Source organism: Crinia signifera, chromosome 1 (genome assembly GCF_055691185.1).
Source record: "Crinia signifera chromosome 1, ASM5569118v1, whole genome shotgun sequence".
NCBI lineage: Eukaryota > Metazoa > Chordata > Amphibia > Anura > Myobatrachidae > Crinia > Crinia signifera.
In genome coordinates, this window is record NC_139217.1 from 340889365 (window position 1) to 340911052 (window position 21688).

A 21688-nucleotide genomic window follows, 5' to 3' on the forward strand; every position below is an offset into this window, starting at 1 on the left:
ACTGGGCAGCCCTCTGATTGGCTGAGCTATCTCAGCCAATCAGAGGGCTGCCCATTGTATAAACAATTCTGCCGCCACCACTGACTGACCCCCGCCGCAGCGCTAGCCCTTCTTGCGCTACATAACGCCGCCCTCTGCCAGCGCCCTATGTGCCATCTCAAGATGGCATGCGACATCGGGTGCTGCAAGGGGGGCAATTTAGCGCCACAAGATGCGATCGGGTTCGATGGACATTGCACTGCGATGTTGCATCGAATCCGATCGCACATATGTATGGGCAGCATAACTTGCAACATGTTGCAATCTGTACAAGGCAGACATAATAAAAACATTCTACAGCCTATAGTTTTACAACAAAAAGAAGGTTGGGGACTTACTGCACTTTATCCTGGGGATTGGCTTTCCTCTTTCCACTCATTATTGATGCAGGGTCCAGCAGTGAATGCTCCCATATTGAATTTGCTCCATTGCTATATAATGTCTGAACCATCTAAACATCAAAGGCAACAATGTTAATATATGACATGATTCTTTACTATATGACAACGTCTGTGATAATTCTGGGCAAGCATTTGCTTATGGTCATTCTTTTTATGGCATAAAAGAAGGAATTTCATAAGGACTTTCCCCAATACTGGTGCTTTGTCTTGTATAGGGTTACATTAGACGTAGCTACATCTGTTGGATACACTATGCATAGCTTATTTAACAGCGGACAACACCAGCTGTCCTCATCAAGAATTGCCAGCATTCTTAAAATGAGAAGTATGCCCTGTTATACTCTCTGCCATTTATATCAAAAAGACAATGACATTATTGTAAAATGTATAGATTTGTTTCTTAACCCTTTGAGTGCCAAGTAAAAACATTTTTATTCATCATAATGACCTGTAATGGTTACCTTATATAGGAAATTATATATCGTTTCTTTTTACACAGCATTTTTTATTTGAATTTGTATATCAAATGTGAGCGGCGCTGGCATTTTTAGCGCATCTCTCGAAGAGATGTTGGCACTCAAAGGGTTAAACCTAATGTGTCTTTAACCCTTTATGACCCCCTTGTCCACTTGACAGAATTATAAAATGTATTGCATAAACATTATTGTGCTGACAGTTGCCATTCAAATCCCAATGTACGGTACATTCTGATGTACAAAAATACTGTGAAAAAAGTTTTGAGCAGATGCTTGAGTATCAAAATATCGAATTACAAAGAATCACATTGTTTTTGTGTACTAAAATGCTTTATGTATTAAACGAAAATTACCAAAAATATTTTTGTATCCGTTACCTAGGCCCTAAGGACCAGATGTACTAAGCTTCAAAAAGTGATAGAATGGAGAGTGATAAACAACCAATCAGCTCCTGCCTGACAGATTTCAAACACAGTCTGTGGCATGGCAGGCAGGAGCTGATTGGCTGGCTGTTCATTACTCTCCATTTTATCACTTTTGAAGCTTAGTGCATCTGGCCCACAATCATCTACTTTATCAGTGTAATCACTGAGATGCACTGGAAAGAATGGGTGCACACGGCATAAACAACTAAATTGCTCCTGGTCAGCTTGTGACAGCATTCAGCAATTGAATTCCACCCTAATTATTATGGTTTGATTATTTGTAAGGAAAATAAAAGAGATTAGCCAATGGAACATTCAATAAGGAAAATAAATGTGCAAATAGGGCTAATATTTGTTAGCATACTTATGTAAATCACCTTAACAGTCTGCTATAAAGAACAACAATAGAATGGGGAGCGGGGTTCCATAATGTAGAAACTTCTGCTGTATTTATAAACATGCATTGCCATCGCTGTGACTAGACCATTACCTGCAGCAGGGTGGGGGGCCACAGCGTGTGTTTTAGATGTCTCACTTGGGAGATGTGACGACCCAGGCTTCGGTGTACACTACAGCAATCGTCACATATTAAGACACCTCTGTTAATAGATGCCCAACGAGGATCTGTAAATTAAAACATTACAAACTAGTACATAGTGAAATTTATGTTGAAATGTCTCAAAATAAACAGGGAAGGAAAGAGCATGTAAGCCAGATAACTTTCAACTGAGGTCTAGAACAGTGCAATCAAATTCATACAGCAGCAGAACTTCTTGTTTTAAAAATGTATAACCTTCAAAGGATTTTCCAGCCATGGTTTAAACAGGCATGTCCAACGTTGGCCCTACAGATGTTTTGAAACTACACATCCCAGCATGCTTTGCAATAGTTTTAGCATTCACTAATAGCAAAACTGTGGCAAAGAATGCTGGGATGTGTAGTTTCAAAACATCTGGAGGGCCAACGTTGGACATGCCTGGTTTAAAAGAACACTGGAATGTCATCTTATTTTTTTTTTTTTTAAACACACTTTATTGGTTGGAACATGTCAGAATACAAACAGGTTAAAGTACAGCGACATGGTTCGAAAAAAGGATTGCTAACATTTTAAAGGTCTAGTTTGCCACATGGTCATGTTCGGAATGTCATCTTATAAAGAGGTCCTCGTCTTCTTAACAACACTGACATAATTCCACAGGAAGATCACATTGCCCAGCACATCCAAGTGGCTAAACATGACAGGATACAGTCATGCCACAGATGGCTTAAGTGGGTGGATCATTTCTAGCTTCACTGCAGACACAACCATTTCCAGACATTATCCATCAAGCCCTGCAATAATCTGATGGATTTCATTTAGATTATTATCACTTATACCTTTATAAGGCTTTGGAGTGACACATTGGGATATAAGCAGTTATTTCTAGCAGCCCTATATTGCAGCGTGCAGTTTTCCTACACTGCTTCCTCTTTATACAGTACCAAAGACTTGTACAACAACTGCAGATTTCTAAATAAATTCATTAGAAGTTTTCACACATCATCACAGGATATAAAAAATATACCTGTATATATATATTATCTTGGAACAAGTAATTATTACACTGAAGTATAGTAAAAAAATATATAAAATAATAATAATAAAAAAAGCTAAGACAACAAAAATAGCTTATATAACCTGATAGGCTGCTATCTAAAAAGGTTTTTCAACTGTTCTTCAGTCTCTCGGGTAGAACACTACCGCAGAGAAGCACAGGGCCCAGTGATACACTATTTAGACAAAAGTGATTGGACACTGATCACAGAAAATCAATAAGATTTTATTGATGTCAGTACTTTGATATAGTCCCCTACGTATAGTGATTACTGCAGACATCCTTCTTGGAACGTACTATTGGTCAACAGTGAAAAGGAGGACATCTGTTTGCCTGTCAGCCAATAGTGGTCGACCTAACAAAGTGACCAGCGTCAGTACCCAGGGCTGCAGGATGGTGAAGAGGAAAGCAGCCCATACACGCTGCGATGCGGGATGTGCGTTCTGTGCTTTGAGGTGCGCGCTCCCGCGGCACCTAATCGCACAGTACAAAAAGTATGTGCTTGCACATACTTTTTGTACTTAGGTTTCATCAAATTGCATCGCATTGCATGCACAACGCATGCACAGGCAATGCAATGTGATCCGTGCTTCTAAAACACGGAACGCACGCCCATATCGGGGCATGTATGGGCAGCAGAAGACCTTTCTCTTGCTAGTAAGCCTTCAATGCTTTATAGCAGGTGAACACCATATAAACATAATGTAAATGAAGCTTTGCCATTCGGTACACAGGGATCAGATTGTAGTCTCCGTTGATGATCATAGGGACTGTGATCTGCAGCACTAAATAGCCTTCAGCAGAAGGTGGCTCTGAAATCTCCTGCATGAGGCCTAGTAAATGACCTCAAACTATAGTACAGGGCTGGGCAACACCGGCCCTCCAGATGTTAATGAACTACACATCCCAGGATGCTTTGCATTAGTTTCAGCATGGCCACATAGCAAAACTAATGCAAAGCATCCTGGGATGTGTAGTTCATTAACATCTGGAGGGCCGGTGTTGCCCAGCCCTGCTATAGTACTATGTACATACTGCAGGTTCTACATCATAATGTGAAATAATACATTGACCCCTTAAACCTGTGATTTTGCCAATCAGAACTTAAAAAAGGAATGCGGTTGGCAGGTCAGCAGTAATAGGGTCATCAGTCAATAGGTTGAGCACTATTAGTCAACAGGCCTTAGGTCGACACTTGACAAAGCTTAACATGGTCAAAATGTCAACAGACGCAATAGGACAACAGAGAAAAGATCTACATGAGGGTTTTTTTTCCATACTTTACCATCCTAGTGCACATACAGTTGTACTATAACAGTGTGCCGGGAAGCAGGAGAGTGGACGCAGGCACACATATACGATGTCCATGTCCACCTATGTTTACATAGACAACAAAAATGTGAAAAGCTCATTTCAACCTTTTCCATGTCGACCTATTGCTTGTGTCAACCTTTTGACCATGTCGACCTAAGGTATGCCAACCTTTTCCAGTTGGCTATGGCTTGTTGACCAATAGTGGTCGACCTTATTACTGTCCACCCTATGACCCATACACATAAAAAAAGGCCATCTAGTCCTTACCAAATACAATAATGTGGTAAATCTGAAACATGTATTGGGGAATACACATCGTGAGATCTGAGCTTGATTTCTATGCAATCTGGCTAGATAGGTTACAAATGAAACAAATTGATCGGTGTGTATGCCCATAGCGATGGCGATGCATGGCCCTGTGCGCTACTATCGCCAGGCTAGATCAATCAAGCCTCCAATATATATCTAATCATCCTCATTGTTATCTCACCAGAGAGCACGGGCTGAGACATATCGCTCAGCACACATCGCTGGTGCATCGCTGTGCACGGAGCCATCTGTGCTTAACTAGATCACTCAGCACAAAGGCTCAGTCGCCCCGTATGTATGAGGCAGAATGGTATTACATGACACATTTTACTTTATCGTATTCTATCCAACAAAATATTTAGAGAGAAAACACAAAGCTATGTGTGAAAAGGGTCATTGTTAATTCTACAAATACCACCCACCTTTCATTCCTAGGGACTTAAAATATAACCAACAGGAGATGTTCCATTAATGATTCATTCCTGCCCACCCAACAGCCAACCATGTAACCAGCTGCTTCAGGCGGTGACTTTGTATAGTCTAGGCAACATGAGGCAAGCTGTCAGCTGTTATAAAGAATAGGAAGTGCCAGCATATCGCTGGTGGGGCATGCTGAAAGGGACAGGAAGCTACTGAACAGGTTAAAGGGCCTGTATTATTAACAATACAAAGTGAACATTGACTGCTTCCACAGTACTAATATTTCAAATAATTACTGGCTATTTACTGCAAGGGACAAGGTTAGTATAAAAATCAGGGGTTAATTTACATTACTCTTAAACTGATGGATCGATGGGTTTCCCTCTGCATTAACCCCTAGTGGTCACTTTTTCCTAGCTGACTTTCTTGTAATTCTGGAAGCTGTGAGGAAAAGTGTACCCTCTTGAAATATTGTATGGCTTAGTTGCTGTTAACTGAATCGGCCTGGCGAGATCACCGTAATTGGATATGCACCGGAGTATTTGGTTTTTATAGAAACAGTATTTGCTGCTCATTAGTCTAGAAACGGTTATAAGGCTGTCTCCAAAAAAGATTTACAGATGCAGAACATTTGCAAATAATCAACGTGGCAAATCATTTCAAATTTTTGCCCGTTATATCACAAATCTGTAGCAGTTACTTGTAATAAGGTTGACAACTTTGAGCAGCCTCATGGGAAGACTTGAAACATACTGGATTACAGAAATTTTATGTAAGAAATACCCATTATTATCTTAAGCAGGAAAAGAACAACATTTATTTACCACGTAACAAAATCTTCACCCTTATTTTGGGGTGAATTTGATTTGCCATATTCAATCAAATCTCCAATTTCTCGCCTGGGTACAAAACCAAGCATCAGCAAAAACCGTGGGAATCAGCGCAATTGCTACAAATTCATGCTTGTTTTCCTCCCGTTTTGCATCCATTTTCACCCATCACAATTCACAAAAAATAATGTACTGACATCAGCGAAATTGGACTCAAAAACAAGTGAAAAGGAACGCCACTGAATACTAATCAGAGAACTATTTTCGCCTTGCCAGGAAATTCAGCCGGGATTGAATACCTCCCCAGTGTCTCATACAACCATTGATGCTGTACTGGTGGTTAAAGCAGAACTAACAACCAGTCATTAGTAGTGTACAGCTTATGACCTTTCCTCCCTTAGTACCCACTTCTCTCTTGGGGTGTCATTTTAAGCTGGTTCCAAATATTAATTTGCCAAATTCTGTATTACAAAGGGAGGTGACCTACTGAAACTTCACTGTCTCCTTTACAAATATAACAGTAATTTAAATGTGTTTAACTTATTTTGGCAGTTGGCAATTAAACTAATTCAGTTTTGTTTATATTAAAACCTAAAAGAACTATTTAAAAAAATAATAATTATACAATAAAATACCTTTTTTCAGAGTACCTATATTTAAAAAAGAAAATGCAAACATTGTTCCTCGCTGAGCTGCAAGATTCCATATTTCCACACAAGTAATATACCCCCTTGACAGCAGTGTGTAATTAACCCTTTGAGTGCCAACATCTCTGCGAGAAATGTTCAAAATATAAGCTAAAAATGCCAGCGTCGTTTAAATTTGTTATATACATTCAAATAAAAAATGTTGCGTAAAAAAAAGATTATATTTCCTATATAAGGTAAACAGGTCATTATGATGAATAAAATGTTTGCTAGGCAATTTTTACACCTCTTTTGAAAAATTAACTTGGCACTCAAACGGTTAACATAATTTAGGGTCATTTGGACAAAAAAAAATACACTTTAACAGCTAATGCATTTCATTTTAATAACAGGTAAATTGTGTCCATTAGCCATTTCTGAAGAATATGCAGTGTATACTGTGCTTTCAATAAAATAGATTCGGATTATACTCGCGATAATTCTTTTTCTTCGGAATACTTCATGGCAGCCATTTACAATGGGTTTATCCCTCTTCCCCCCCCCTTTAATTAGACAGGTAGTTTTTTTCATCCTAGGATCCAGCCCCTCCTCTTCCTCTATATAGCTCCACTCCACCCCATGTGCTCTAGAAAAAAAACACACACAGGGAGGGCAATTTATGGGCTGCCATGAAGTAGTCCAAAGAAAAGGAATTATCGTGAGTATAATCCGAAACTTTCTTCTACATACATCATGGCAGCCGTTTACAATGGGATGTACCAAAGCATTAGGGAGGGAATACAATACCGCAAACCATAGCTTGCCGTAGGACCTCACCACCAAAATTCCTCTCTGACACATTCAAAAGCGTAGTGCTTAGAGAATGTATGCAGCAATGACCACGTAGCTGCTTGACATATTTCCTTAGGTGAAACACTCGCCTCTCTCGCCCAAGATGCTGCCATGGCCCTTGTCGAGTATGCCTTTATGCCTTCAGGTGCCCGTCGACAAACCTTTTTGTATGTGAAGCAATCTCCTTCAACCATCTTGAAATTGTTGATTTTGATGGGGCAAATCCCTTCTTTGCCCCTTGAGGGATAACAAATAACGACTTTGTTTTCCTAAAATTCACTGTCCTATCTAAATAAAATTTACAGGCTCTCACTACATCCAGTGTGTGTAAATTTTCTTCTTTACAACTATTCGGATCTGGATAGAAGGAAGGTAAGATAATTTCCTGACTAAGGGGAAAAGCTGAAACTACCTTAGGTAGGAACGATGGATTAGTCCTGAGGACCACTTTGTCAGGAAATATTTTTAGATACGGATCTTCTATCCACAATGCACTAAGTTCTCCCACTCTTTTAGCCGAAGTGATTGCCACAAGGAATATCATCTTTCAAGTTAAGAATTTTAGATTTGCTCTGTCGAGATGTTCGAATGGTGGAATCATTAATCCATTTAATACTAAATTTATGTCCCATTGGGGAACAACAGACCTGCTCTTTGGTCGGATTTCTTAATTGCCTGGCAGAATCTTTTAATCAGATAATTCTCAGCCGGTCTTCTATCTAACAACACACTTAACACAGAAATGTGTAATTTCAGTGTAGCTACTGCCAGACCCTTGTTAAAACCTTCACAAAGGAATTGCAGTATGTGCGAAATATGTGCTTCTGGAAACTTAAATTTCCCCTTGGACCATTCAGCAAATATTTTCCATATTCTGTAGTAAATGGAAGATGACACCTTCTTCTGTGCCTGTAGAAGGATTATGACCACCACAATAGAGAGGCCTTTACTGTTTAGCTACTGCCTCTCAATTTCCACGCCGCTAGGCGCAGCCTCTGAGGGTCCTGACACTAAATCGGACCTTGACTCAATAGACTGGGTGATTCCGGTAGGAGCTACGGGTCCTCCACTGCCATGCTCTCCACCATTGGAAACCATGGTCTCCTGGGCCGATAAGGCAGTATAGCTAGCACTTGTCCTGGCTCCATCCTGATTTTCCATAGTACACGTATTAGAGAAAAATGAGGAAACACATAAACCAGGGAAAACTGCCACTACTGGGAAAATGCATCCACCCCGCAAGATCCTTGTGCCGGATACCTGGAGAAGAAGCTTCTTGTTGATCGCCAGGGCCATCAAGTCTATCGTTGGTTTACCGAACCTCTGGACTATCTGCTGGAACTTCACCTCCTCCAATTCCCATTCTCCTGGTATGGGACCTTTCCGGCTCAGAAAATCCGCCACTTGGTTTCTCTTCTCCTGGCACATGAAGAGCTGATATGGATAGAAGATGACCTTCGGACCAAACCATAGTGTTTTGAACTTCTTCCAAAAGAGCCGGACTTCGAGTTCCTCCTTGTCTGTTTATATAAGACACTGTTGTGATATTGTCCGAGAATATGCGCAGATACGATCCCTTGATATCTTCTTGAAAAATATTATGGCTTGCCAGACTGCTCTTAACTCTGTGCAATTGGACGACCACTTTGCTTCCTGACTTGACCAAACTCCTTGGCATGTCTTTCCTAGGCCGTGCTCTCCCCAGCCTGTTGCGCTGGCATCCATTGTTATGACCTTGTACTGAGGACTTATCAGGGAAAGAACTCTTAGAGCCAACCATTCTTCTTCCCACCAATTTAGCGACTGTGCCACCTGAGTTGAAATTCTTATTTGACGTTCCAATGAGAACCGATCTACGGGACATTTCAGAAGCTCCCACTGCAGTGGTCTCATTCTCCATCTTGCCCAGGGGACGATGTCTACTGTGGAGGCCATCATGCCTAACAAACTCATAGCCAATCTTAGTGATATCTTGGGATTCTCTCGAATTGACACTATCAATTGCTGTATCTTGTTGCACCTCTTTTTTTGCAAGAGATATTTCGAATTTGATTGCATTTATAAGTACGCCCAGGAACTGGATCTCCTGAGTAGGGACTAGATGACTTTTCTCCCAGTTGACTAGCCATCCATGGCTTTGAAGGAATTCTAAGACATAATCTGCCTCTTCTCTTGATCGAGCTGCGATTAGAATATCGTCTAGGTAGGCCCAAACCATGATCTTTCTTTTTCTGAGAATTTCAGAACCACCAGGACTTTTGTGAATACCCTGGGGGGAAGATGTAAGGCCGAACGGTAGACATGTGAACTGGAAGTGTTTTCGGTACTCTTTACCTAGCACCGCGCCCACGATTTTGATCGTGGGCATCGCAGATAAAAAAAATCGCGGGCATCGCGGCCATTGAATGCACTAAAAATCGGGTGCGACGCGACCGACGCGATGCCCGCGATTTCCCAAAGGGAACAATGTTAAATTTCTCAATTGACCCGATTTTACTGTTCAATGCCTCAATTGACACGATTTTTCCAAAGGAAACAATGTTAAATGGCCCACAGAGGCCAAATAGCCACCCTGAAGTGTGAAATGGCCCCCACAATTGTTAACGCCACCCCACGATCAACGTGAACCCGAAGCGTGGCGAGCGCAGCGAGCCCGCGAGGGGCGGCGGTACGCGTCCTACGACCTTTTCATACCCCCACTATCCACGTCGGCGTGGAGTTGAGAATAGAATAGTGTGGCGAGCGTAGCGAGCCACCGAGCCCGAAGCGTGGCGAGCCCCGCGAGGGGACACGGATACCTTCAAAGGTAAACGCGTCCCTTCGCGGGCTTCACAGGTATCCGCGTCCCCTCGCTGTGCTCGCCACACTATTCTATTCTCAACTCCACACCGACGTGGATAGTGGGGGTATGAAAAGGTCGTAGGACGCGTACCGCTGCGCTCCCCACGCTTCGGGTTCACGTTGATCGTGGGGTGGCGTTAACAATTGTGGGGGCCATTTCACACTTCAGGGTGGCTATTTGGCCTCTGTGGGCCATTTAACATTGTTTCCTATGGAAAAATCGTGTCAATTGAGGCATTGAACAGTAAAATCGGGTCAATTGAGAAATTAAACATTGTTCCCTATGGGAAATCGCGGGCATCGCGTCGGTCGCGTCGCACCCGATTTTTTAGTGCATTCAATGCCCGCGATGGGCGCCGTGCTAGGTAAAGAGTACCGTGTTTTCTTCCAACGCAAAACCTTAAAAACTTTCTGTCCACAAGGACCTTCACCGAGGGAGGCATGCGGTCACTGTTTCTGTCCTCTTCTGAGGGATTGACGAAAAAAGGCCCTGGATGTACCAGATGCATATCTATCTCTGTACGGTCTGCCTGGTCTATAATTCCTGGCTTGTCTGAATGACTGCCTGTATGGGTAATTGACAAATCTACCCCTTTTGTCCTGTGGCTGTCTAACTGACTTTCCACCAGTCATTATTTGGATCATCTGGTACAACTTACTCCCGAACAGAAAAGAACCTTCATAAGGAAGAGTGGCGAGTTTACTTTTGGAATGGGAATCTGCCGCCCACGATCTAAGCCATAAGGCACGATCTAAGCCATAAGGCACGATCTAAGCCATAAGGCACGATCTAAGCCACCACACCACCAGACATTACTAATTTTGCTGAGTAGTCTAGTACATCGAGAAAAAATAAATAGATGTACTGAGCGCAGAAAACTGAAATATAGTCTCAGCTGCTGTCTCTAAGGGATACTCGACCCTTAGAAAGAAAAGAACAAAACCCAAGTGTATAATAGACAGTCGGCGGCTTCCTCTGGAGAAAGCCGCCGACTGTTTCGATAGGCGGGGAAACGCGTCATCCACGAGGTCCGTTCTAAATTACGCACAGACACTTCCGGCCGGAGGATGCAGAGACCGGAGCAGGGAAGTCCCAGAGAAGGCTGCAATACTAGGGAAGCACCAGCAGCCGGGAACCCGCTCCAGGTGACCAAGGGACTGAGCCGTGAAAAATTGGCAATTGAGCAAGTATAACGGACTTATTCTTACAGTAAACTGCTGCTCTGAGTAACTGCCCCCCTACCTGGGAAATTATTGAAGTGGTATTAGCTTCATAAGTGTTCTAACACGCATGCCGAGTAGCTGCTGTTGAAACCCTCAATTAGGAACGGTTTTCTACTTTATGCGCATGGAAAATCTATTAGCTGTCTAACAAGCTTAAAAGGATCTGCTTACTAACAAAGCTTGCTTGAATGGACTTTTTATCATTCTCTAACCAGAGCCCAATTACTAACACATATGTTATTTGTACGTATGCGTATCATTGAATGATAGCTGCTAACCACTGTATGTCACTAAAGTGATTATTTTATTGTAATCTTAAATATACCGGCCGGTGTGATTTATGGGATGCGGTCAATTTGCCGGCGGTCGGGATCCCGGCGTTCAGAATCCCGACACTGGAATCCCGAAACTTTCTCCCTCCGTGGGTGTCCACGACACCCATAGAGGGAGAATAAAATAGCGTGCCGAGCGTAGCGAGGCACCGGGCCCGCTGCGTGCCGAGCGCAGCGAGCCCGCAAGGGGGGGCGATCAACGTCCCCCCCATGTCGGGATTTCGGCGGTCGGGATTCCAGTGTCGGGATTCCGACCGCCGGGATTACGTATCGGATCCTGATTTATATGTTATGTGTAGTTAGTTTGTGATCAATAAATCTTTTTTATGTATTGAAAAATATAGTACCATAGCGCTGTCTATTATACACTTGGGTTTAGTACATCGAGAGATGCTTCTCAAATGTAATCAATTGCCAACTGCACTTGGGCCAAGCTTTTACTCATTTGATCACGAGATACTTTATCCTGCAGGTCTTCCTGAAGCGAAGCATACCAGATTCTAAGTGCCCTAGCTAACGATGCCACAGCAACACCTGATTTCATAGAGATAGAACTCAAAATATGCAACCTCTGAAGTGCACTCTCCATTCTCTTCTCCATCAAATCTTTTAATGATGCACCATCCTGTAATGGAATGGTTGTCTTTGTTGTTACCTCAGCTACTGCTGCATCAATTTTTGGTCCCAGTGGGCCCAGTAGGCTTCTTTGCACAATCCTGACAAAGAGTACCCTCTCCAATTAAAGATTTGTCACAAGCTGAGCAATTTTTGGATACATTCTTTTTCTTTTTTTTGAAATGAGTAATTTTTATTATTTTTTCCACAAAGTAAACATAACTACAACTTAAACTAGAGAAAAAAAAAAAAAATAGAAATTAATTAAAAAATAAAATAAAAAATAAAAATTACAAACATTTATATGACTATCACAAGATAATTAATTATATCTTACATTAACAATATCTTATTTATGGGAAACATTCTTTTTCTTAAACGCCTTTTTCTTAGAAACAGCAGGCACACTACAATAGATAAAACACCCTATTACTGACTAGAAATGAAGCATAAATGAATAAAAAAACAGTCCTCATAGGAGGACTTACCTGGGCAGCGCAGCACTAGCTTTCACAGAGGCATCCTCCATAGCAGCAGGTTCCATGACTCCCTCTGCGCCTCTCACACTGGCCAGGCGCACTATTATATACAGTTTCCGGCTACTGGGACGCATGTGGCGTCTAGCGTCTTACACACTGAAGCCTTTGCATACTTCCGGCCGGTGACACGCACGCGGCCATGGAACGCACATTTCCGGCACTGCTGAAGATACGCATGCGGCCTGCGCTGAAGCCGGATACACAGGGAGGCTGACAGTCGGAACTGCCTGCGGCTATACACGCTCCGGTAGCCGCTATGGATGCCTCATAGCAGCGGGACTTAACTCCAGCTCCGGGACAGCCCCTACCGCTGCAGGTTAGTGTCTTTAGCCTCCAGCATAGACATATTTCAAGGGACAAAGCACAGCCATCCCCAGCCACTGCCCAGTACAGTAGCTAACCAGCCTACTGCAATAGCATATAAAAATAAAATAAACCTTACTACCTGAACTAAACAGGTGACAGGAAAAAGACTAGAGCACATAGGGTGGAGTGGAGCTATATAGAGGAAGAGGAGGGACTGGATCCTAGGATGAAAAAAACTACCTGTCTAATTAAAGGGGGAGGGGGGGGGGGGGGGGGGGGAAGAGGGACAAACCCATTGTAAACGGCTGCCATGAAGTATGTAGAAGAAAAGAAGGGGTACATTTACTAACATGGGAGTTCTAAAGACGATGGGATGTTACCAATAGCAACCAGATTCTACTTCTTATTTATCATTATTATTTATTTATATAGCGCCCGCTATAGGGATCCGCAGCGCCCAGTTACAGAGTTTATAAACAAGTAAACAATAAACAAGAAATCAGTGACTTATAGGGCATATACAGCCCCATTTTTAAGTAATCTAACTAGATCGCTTAGAAATGAAGAACGGATCGCACCGTGTGTATGGCCCTGCCAATGGGTATGCTTGGCCTCCTACATCGCCAACGCCTGACTAGATTTATACGGCTGTGGATCTTAGCCCCACTAAGCCTGATCACTACCTTCCTGGTACCCAGAATCCACTGCATAGGGATTGGAATCAAAATATATTTAATCTGCAATCATCAATGAATTACTTCTAACAGTTACCCCAGGATGGTGAAGATCCAATATTTCCTAATCAAGCTTTCTCGTGATTAAGTTAATTTTTTCTTTGGATCACACACACACAAACAAGGCCCATAATGCAGCAAACTCTGGGTGGAGCCAATTGGCAGGAAGACTTGGCAGAGCTAATCTAGATGGCTCATTGTAATGATGGCAGACTCTGAGAGCACTGACTGACTAAACTCAGAATGCCACCATGACAAGAATGGCAGTTAGAGGGATAGACCAACAAGAGAAAAAAAAAATTACTAACAAGGATGTATTGTGATCCTATACCTACCATTGCTTAGCTGACAACCCAAAACCCGCGGCCAGGGACTGCCGGTGCTGTCCCCCAGAGCCCGCGGCCAGGGACTGCCGGTGCTGTCCCCCAGAGCCCGCGGCCAGGGACTGCCGGTGCTGTCCCCCAGAGCCCGCGGCCAGGGACTGCCGCTGCTGTCCCCCAGAGCCCGCGGCCAGGGACTGCCGCTGCTGTCCCCCAGAGCCCGCGGCCAGGGACTGCCGCTGCTGTCCCCCAGAGCCCGCGGCCAGGGACTGCCGCTGCTGTCCCCCAGAGCCCGCGGCCAGGGACTGCCGCTGCTGTCCCCCAGAGCCCGCGGCCAGGGACGGCCGCTGCTGTCCCCCAGAGCCCACGGCCAGGGACGGCCGCTGCTGTCCCCCAGAGCCCACGGCCAGGGACGGCCGCTGCTGTCCCCCAGAGCCCACGGCCAGGGACTGCCTTGCTTTACCCCCAGTGCTCAGATATTTCTTTCCCCTCAAATCCACTGCTTGGATATTCTGTGCTGAGCTGATTAGAATATACAGATAGCACTAATTAGAGAATCGCCCACATAATGAACAAGAACCATTTTAACACATTAGTAGTACTTTCATATATTTATTTATTTACAATTTCTTATATAGCACAGAAAATTCTGTTGCGCTTTCACAATTGTAGATGATTATAGAACAAACTGGGTAAAACAGACAGACCTGGAGGTAGGAGGGCCCTGCTGCAAGCTTACAGTCTAAAGAGACATAGGGGGGAAACACAAGGACAGACACCAGCAGAGGTGTAACTCTGGGAGGCAATGGAGTCATCTGCCGCCGTGCCCCTGCTCCCAAGGGGGGCAACCTCTCCTCCCCTGCGAGTTGAAACAGTTAATTGAAAGCCTTCAATATCGCTTCTGTAGCTGACTTTTTATTCTAAACATAATTTTTTCAAGTTTCACACCCTGGGGTCGATCCTATTAGGGGCGGATGATTCACAATCTCAAATCATCACGGCACTTTATGGTGGACTGAATTTGCTTAAAAGTGCTCGCACCTCCATAGGGGTGCAAGCAAATTTAAGTGAATTTGGCCCAGAAAAGGGTGCAAGATCGGCTTAATTCGGGTGCCGGTTTCAGCATTTAAACGGCACCCAAATGGAAACTCGCACCCTTTGGCAGTAATAGGATCGACCAGTTCCTATTAGAACCCATGACCTGTTCCAATTGAAGCAGATACCTTACTGATAAGGAAGCATGCAGATTCTATTTATATGAAGATACTACACTACAGAGATCTGCCTTATGGTAATGACTTTGAAATAACAAATAGCCAAAATCTGCATTCTTAAGGCCCATACAAACTGGGCGACTGAGCGGCATTCAGCTCAAAGCCACCCAGTGTGTATGCCCTGGCGATGAGCGGTGATCGCTGCTGCGCGCTCCCGCATCATCGCTGGGAAAGCCGCTCATCTGCTGGTTACACCAGCAGATAAGCGGTGTTGAGGACGGCTTTGCATAGCTCTGCTCTTTGCAACGCCGTCCTCCCCCCTCCGTCGGTGTCGGGCAGGGGGAAAGCCGCTCAGTGTGCATGCACTGAGTGGCTTTCCCCGCAGCGATGATTGACATCATCGCTGTCCATACACGCTGGGCATAGTCGCCCAGTGTGTATGGAATTTTACTGTGCAGGAGCAAATAGCTCCATCAGTAAGGCGTCTGCCTCCAGTGAGACAGGTCACAGGTTCTAATACTGGATATAACTGCTAAGCAATATATTTATTTCAAATAAATGATAATGTAAATAAATCTTGTGCAATGTAACTCAATTTCTAGAAATATTTTCTTGATTGATATACATAAGTGCTTCTGAGGGTTATGTGGGTTGTACCTAAATTTGATAGGCTTGCCTGAAGGGGTGAGTTTTCAGGGAGCGCTTAAAAGTTTGGGGGCTAGTGGAGTTTCTTATTGTATATGGGAGGGCATTCCATAGGATGGGAGCAGTCTGATGAAAGTCCTGTAATAGTGAATGGGAGCTAATGATCCGTGCAGGAGAGAGACACATCGGATTGGTCGAGTTGGGAGATATTTTGAGATAAGTAAAGAGATATATGCTGGTGTAGTATAGTTAATATCTTTATATGTGAGTAGTAGTATTTTATTTATATTGAATACGGTAGAATATGGGCAACCAATTGAGAGACTGGCAGAGCGGCTCAGCACTTGAGGAATGCCCTTGCTAGGAAGATTAGCCTAGCACAGGGCTGGGCAATTGCGGCCCTCCAGATGTTGATGAACTACACATCCCAGGATGCTTTGCATTAGTTTTGCTATGTGGCCATGCTGAAACTGATGCAAAGCATGCTGGGATGTGTAGTTCATCAACATCTGGAGGGCCGCAATTGCCCAGCCCTGGCCTAGCAGCAGCATTCAAATTAGATTGCAATGGCAAGAGTCTGTTCTTGGGAAGACCGTTAAGGAGACATAAGGAGTACAGTACGGATGTGTAATGGTTAGCATTACTGCCTCACAGCACTGAGGTCAAAAGTTCGATTCCCACCATGGCTCTAACTGTGCGGAGTTTGTATATTCTCCCTGTACTTGCGTGGATTTCCTCCAGGTACTCCGGTTTCCCCCCACAATCCAAAAATATACTTGTAGGTTAATTGGCTCCCAACAAAAAAATTAACCCTATAATGTCTGTGTGTGCATGTGGTAGGGAATATAGATTGTAAGCTTCACTGGGGCAGGGACTGATGTGAATGTTCAACTATACTCTGTAAAACGCTGCGGAATATGTGTGTGCTATATAAGTAACTGTTAAATAAATAACAAGTACATGCAGGATGAGTACATGGATAAGAGATTTAGCCGTGTCTTGTGGAAGATAGAGTCGTATTTTGGATATGTTTTTTAGATGCGTGTGACATGATTTAGAGACAGATTGAATGTGAGGAAGAAAGGCCAGTTGAGGTTGACCCCTAGGCAGCGAGCTTGTGGGGTAGGGTAGATTGTTGATTTGTCAACAGTTATTGAGATATCAGGATGGTAACTGCTCTTGGTTGGTGGCAAAATAATTAATTCTGTTTTGTCTGGTGAGAACACTGGCCCTGACCAATTAGTATCCAGCATGCTGGATATTAATCGCCGGGTGATAACGCTGCATGGAGCTCACGCATCGCTTTCGCTCCTACACACAAAGCGATTTAGGGGCATTTTCTAAGTGCTTTAGTTAGATCGCTTAGGAAATGCCCTTAAATCGCTACATGTGTAGGCCTCATTGGATTGAGCAGTAACCAGATCATTCACCACTTACAGTGTACAGCAAATTAAATAGTCAATAGATGGAATTTAATGCAGCCGAGTTCAGCGGCAGTGCGAGATATCCACTAAACTCAGACATTTTTTTAAGGAGGAATTCACTTACAAGGCATGGTTTTGCCTTGTAAGTAAATTCCCCTTTTAAAAAAGTCAGAGTTCGGCGGACATCTCATACTACCGTTGAACTTCGGGCAGCATTAAATTCTGCTGGTAGTCTCTTTACAAGTATGCATACCAACTTGTGGTACCAAAGCAACTATTCTAAAATGTCCTTATTTGTTGATTTTACAAATAGAATACAGAAATAAAATTTAAAAAAAAAAAGCTAAAAGAAAACTTGTTGAATCTGTATGGACATGTAGGTTTTCAGATTAAAAAAGTTACCTTGGTATATTCAGAAAACTAAAGTGACATTTTAAAACAAAATCTATTCCAATTATCCATGTGGTAAATGTGTATTTTCTCTGAAGAATGACTAGCAATCTCAATACAAACCAAGAACACCACAAACTTTGAGCTTAGCATAGTCAAATTATTGGTTCATAATGAGATACTGGCAGGATTTGTTTATTACACTTAGGAAAGTGGCACTAGAGAGAGGCACTGGATAGATAGATAGATAGATAGATAGATAGATAGATAGATAGATAGATAGATAGATAGATAGATAGATAGATAGATAGATAGATAGATAGATAGTAACTGAGGATTTACAGTTGGTACCAGCTGTAAAGGAAAAAAAAAAGTGGAAGACAGTGCTAACTGGAGAATGTTTCAAAATACATAAAACTAACATTTCAAGCACCCACTAAACTATGAAAAACTTCTGCAATCCGCTTCCTGTCTTAACCAACAATAGATTGCTTACACTAACAGACACAAAACTGAAATCAACACACTCAAAGCATTAACACCACACATTACACACTGCAGTGTTCTGCACCCAATGCTCTGGATGCATTCGGAATCCAAAACAATCCTAAAATAGGCATATTTGTTGTCAAATGCTGTCAGCAAAGAAATAAAGCTAGACTAAAACAGGAAGACAGGATGTAGCTATCTGTAGATTTCTGCTGCACGCTAAGCAGCCATCTACATGTATCCTCTCTGCAGGGAACGCATATTATATCTACAATACATATTAGCTTCAAAGTAAAAGAGGATTTCCCCAAGTACAAACTAGAAGTACACATGGCATTTACTTACACAGCACTTTTATTAAAAGACCATATAGAATTCTGGGTACTTATGTATTATCTGGGCACCTGATTTTTTTCATTGCATGCCACTACTTAAGGCATGCGATGCGAAGCGATTTTTCATTGTAAAGACCCGATTTTTAATTGTAGAGTCAACCATGGGTGATTTCATACCCCCACTATCCAACTACGCATGGAGTTGATTTTATATAGTGTGGCGAGCGCAACGAGCCACCGAACCCGAAGTGTAGCGAGCCCCGCGAGGGGACGCGGATTACTTTACATGTATTCTGCGTCCGCTCGCCACGCTTCGGGCTCAGTGGCTCGCTGCGCTCGCCACACTATATAAAATCAACTGTATGCCACAATATTGCATGCGATGAAAAAAAAAAAAAATCGGGCGCCCAGATATTACATAAGTACCGAATTCTGTAATACCCTGTTTATAAAGCCACCATCACTATGAAGTTATTTTTACCTAAGCCATAGCTGGTAGTATACACAAAAGAAAGGAGCCTTGTATTTCCACTAAATCAGCTAAAACAAAACAAAATAATGTACTCTAACAAATTTAGAAATATTAATAGAATAGAAGTCTGACAGCATAAGCAGGGTTTCTTGACCTACAATTCTTAACAAAATTACTACCAGTCATTTGTCATCTGGTGCATCAGTCCCAGTAATGTGAAAAGTCACTCTAACCAGCACAATACATACACATCACTACAGTCTGCACATTTATTTCTGTCCCACCCTGAGGGGCAATTTCAGAATGAGTGCTGTTGACCCGCACAGTAGTCCTATGACAGAGTGCTAAGGACATCCAGGAACTAGTGTCACATATGGTATGAAGTGCATACAGGTACTAGTGTCACACACAGTTTGGCATGAAGTGCATACAGGCACTTGTGTCACACACATTATGGCACAGAGCACTGTGGGTATACAGGAGCTAGTGTCACACACAGTATAGCACAGAGCACTGTGGGCATACAGGCGCTAGTGTCACACACAGTATGGAACAGAACACTAAGGGCACACACGCACTAGTGTCACAGAATATGGCACTAGTATGCCCCACATTATGGCACTGAGGACATCCAGGAACTAGGGTCACACACAGCATGGCATAAAGTGCATCCAGGTACTAGTGTCACACACAGTATGGCACAGAGCACTGTGGGCATACAGGCGCTAGTGTCACACACAGTATGGCACGGAGGGCATACAGGCAATCGTGTCACACACAGTATGGCACAGAACACTAAGGGCACACACGCACTAGTGTCACAGAATATGGCACAGGGCATGGAGGGCATACAGGCACTAGTATGCCCCACATTATGGCACTGAGGACATCCAGGAACTAGGGTCACACACAGCATGGCATAAAGTGCATCCAGGCACTAGTGTCGCACACAGTATGGCACAGAGCACTGTGGGCATACAGGCACTAGTGTAACACATTATGGCAATGAGGTTATACAGGCACTAGTGTCACACACATCTTGCAAGTAAGGCAGGAGCCAGAGAGCACACACACACACACACTATATATATATATATATATATATATATACATACACATATACACACACATAAGCAGCCCAGTACTTGGTGTCACCCACTGCGGAGAGATGGGTCACCCACGTCCAGTACATATTGGTGACCCCACCCTGAGAGCAGTCAGCACAGCTGAGCAGGGTCGGTCAGCAAGATGTGCCCACACAGTGGCACCGGCCTCCCTTAATATGCACAGCCCAGACATCACCATCCCTCTCCCCTCCCCCCCGCCAGTGCCGGGATCCTCTACTGGCAGCTCACAGAGCAGCAGAGAGTGGGGTGCCCGGCCGGATGCCCCCTCCCCTGTCTCCCAGCCAGGTGACAGCCGCCCGCTTACCCTGCACGCTGCAGTCCGCGCACACCTCCGGGCTCTTTAGCCGCTTGGACATGACGGCAATGACCGTGGGGCCTGGGCCCGGCTGCCGCGGTGAGGAGCAAGGCGAAGGCCTGACACGGGCTGCGGTCCTGGGACACAAAGCCGGGGGGTCTCCGAGGTGATGGCTGCAAAGAGACCACAGAGCGGCGCTACACAGTCCGGGGCTGCGGGACTGGCAGACACACCACGCCCACAGACATTGGGCCCCGCCTCTCTACACCCGCTGCACGTGCCCGCTGACGGGGTCCCCGGCCTGGCACGCGCACCCCATCCCATCCCCCCACAGGGGGAGGAGAGCTCAGACCCGCCGAAATGTGTGTGCGCTACTGCTGCTGTCATCATCATGTGCCGACTGTATACACACGTAGCTCTGTCTAGTATCCGCACGCATGTCACCTTTATGTACCGCACTGTACCGTACAGCGGTGGCTGCCGATATCAGCTAATAGCAAAGCAAAGCTGTGTTATACACTAGCCGAGGACTATCGTTGCTACCAAAAACTGAATCGTTTAATCATCGATGGAGGGACTATAGATGGTTTCTCACCATCGATGTAAATGTGGGTTTATCTATCGATCTGTCTAATCATTGAGACTGTCAGCCAGCAGCCCTGACTTGCCTCAGACCAACTTTCCTCCAACCATCCAACTTATCTGTCAAACTAATGCTGGCCACACATCAGACCAACTTTCCTCCAACCATCCAACTAGTTGGTTGGTTGGACTGAAAATCTGGTACTGTATGGGGGCATATGCCAATAAGCAATTTGCTCAGAAACTCAGGAGAATGGACAAAAACATTCAGCGAAATTGTCTAAATGAAATAGGTCCAACTACAGTACATTGTCTGAGTGACAGTTTTTGTCCATTTTCCGATTTGGGAGACAAATGACTTAATTACAAATTACATTTACTCCTATCCAGTACCAGGTTTTTGTTCCATCCAACCAACTAGTTGGATGGATGGAGAAAAGTTGGTCTGATGTGTGGCCAGCATAAACCAGTGCACCACACATCCATCCAAACTTTTTCAACGGGATTAGTTAAAACC

At 43.8% G+C, this 21688-nt stretch overlaps 1 protein-coding gene across 5 annotated transcripts in view; it reads right to left on the minus strand.

The window, feature by feature from the left end:
• The window catches only part of GIT2 (GIT ArfGAP 2), a 69711-nt gene extending 48769 nt beyond the window's left edge, over positions 1 to 20942 (minus strand). The window contains exons 1-3 of one of the 5 annotated variants that reach the window (XM_083146316.1): positions 20599 to 20942; positions 1832 to 1965; positions 378 to 490 (exon numbers count right to left, since the gene is read on the minus strand). In XM_083146316.1, the coding sequence (XP_083002442.1) occupies positions 378 to 490; positions 1832 to 1965; positions 20599 to 20650 (299 nt within the window). In that variant the 5' untranslated portion in view covers positions 20651 to 20942. The remainder of the gene's footprint in view (positions 1 to 377; positions 491 to 1831; positions 1966 to 20598) is intronic. The other 4 variants (XM_083146293.1, XM_083146286.1, XM_083146300.1 and 1 more) reach the window with 4 other exon arrangements.
• Positions 20943 to 21688: the final 746 nt, after the last annotated feature.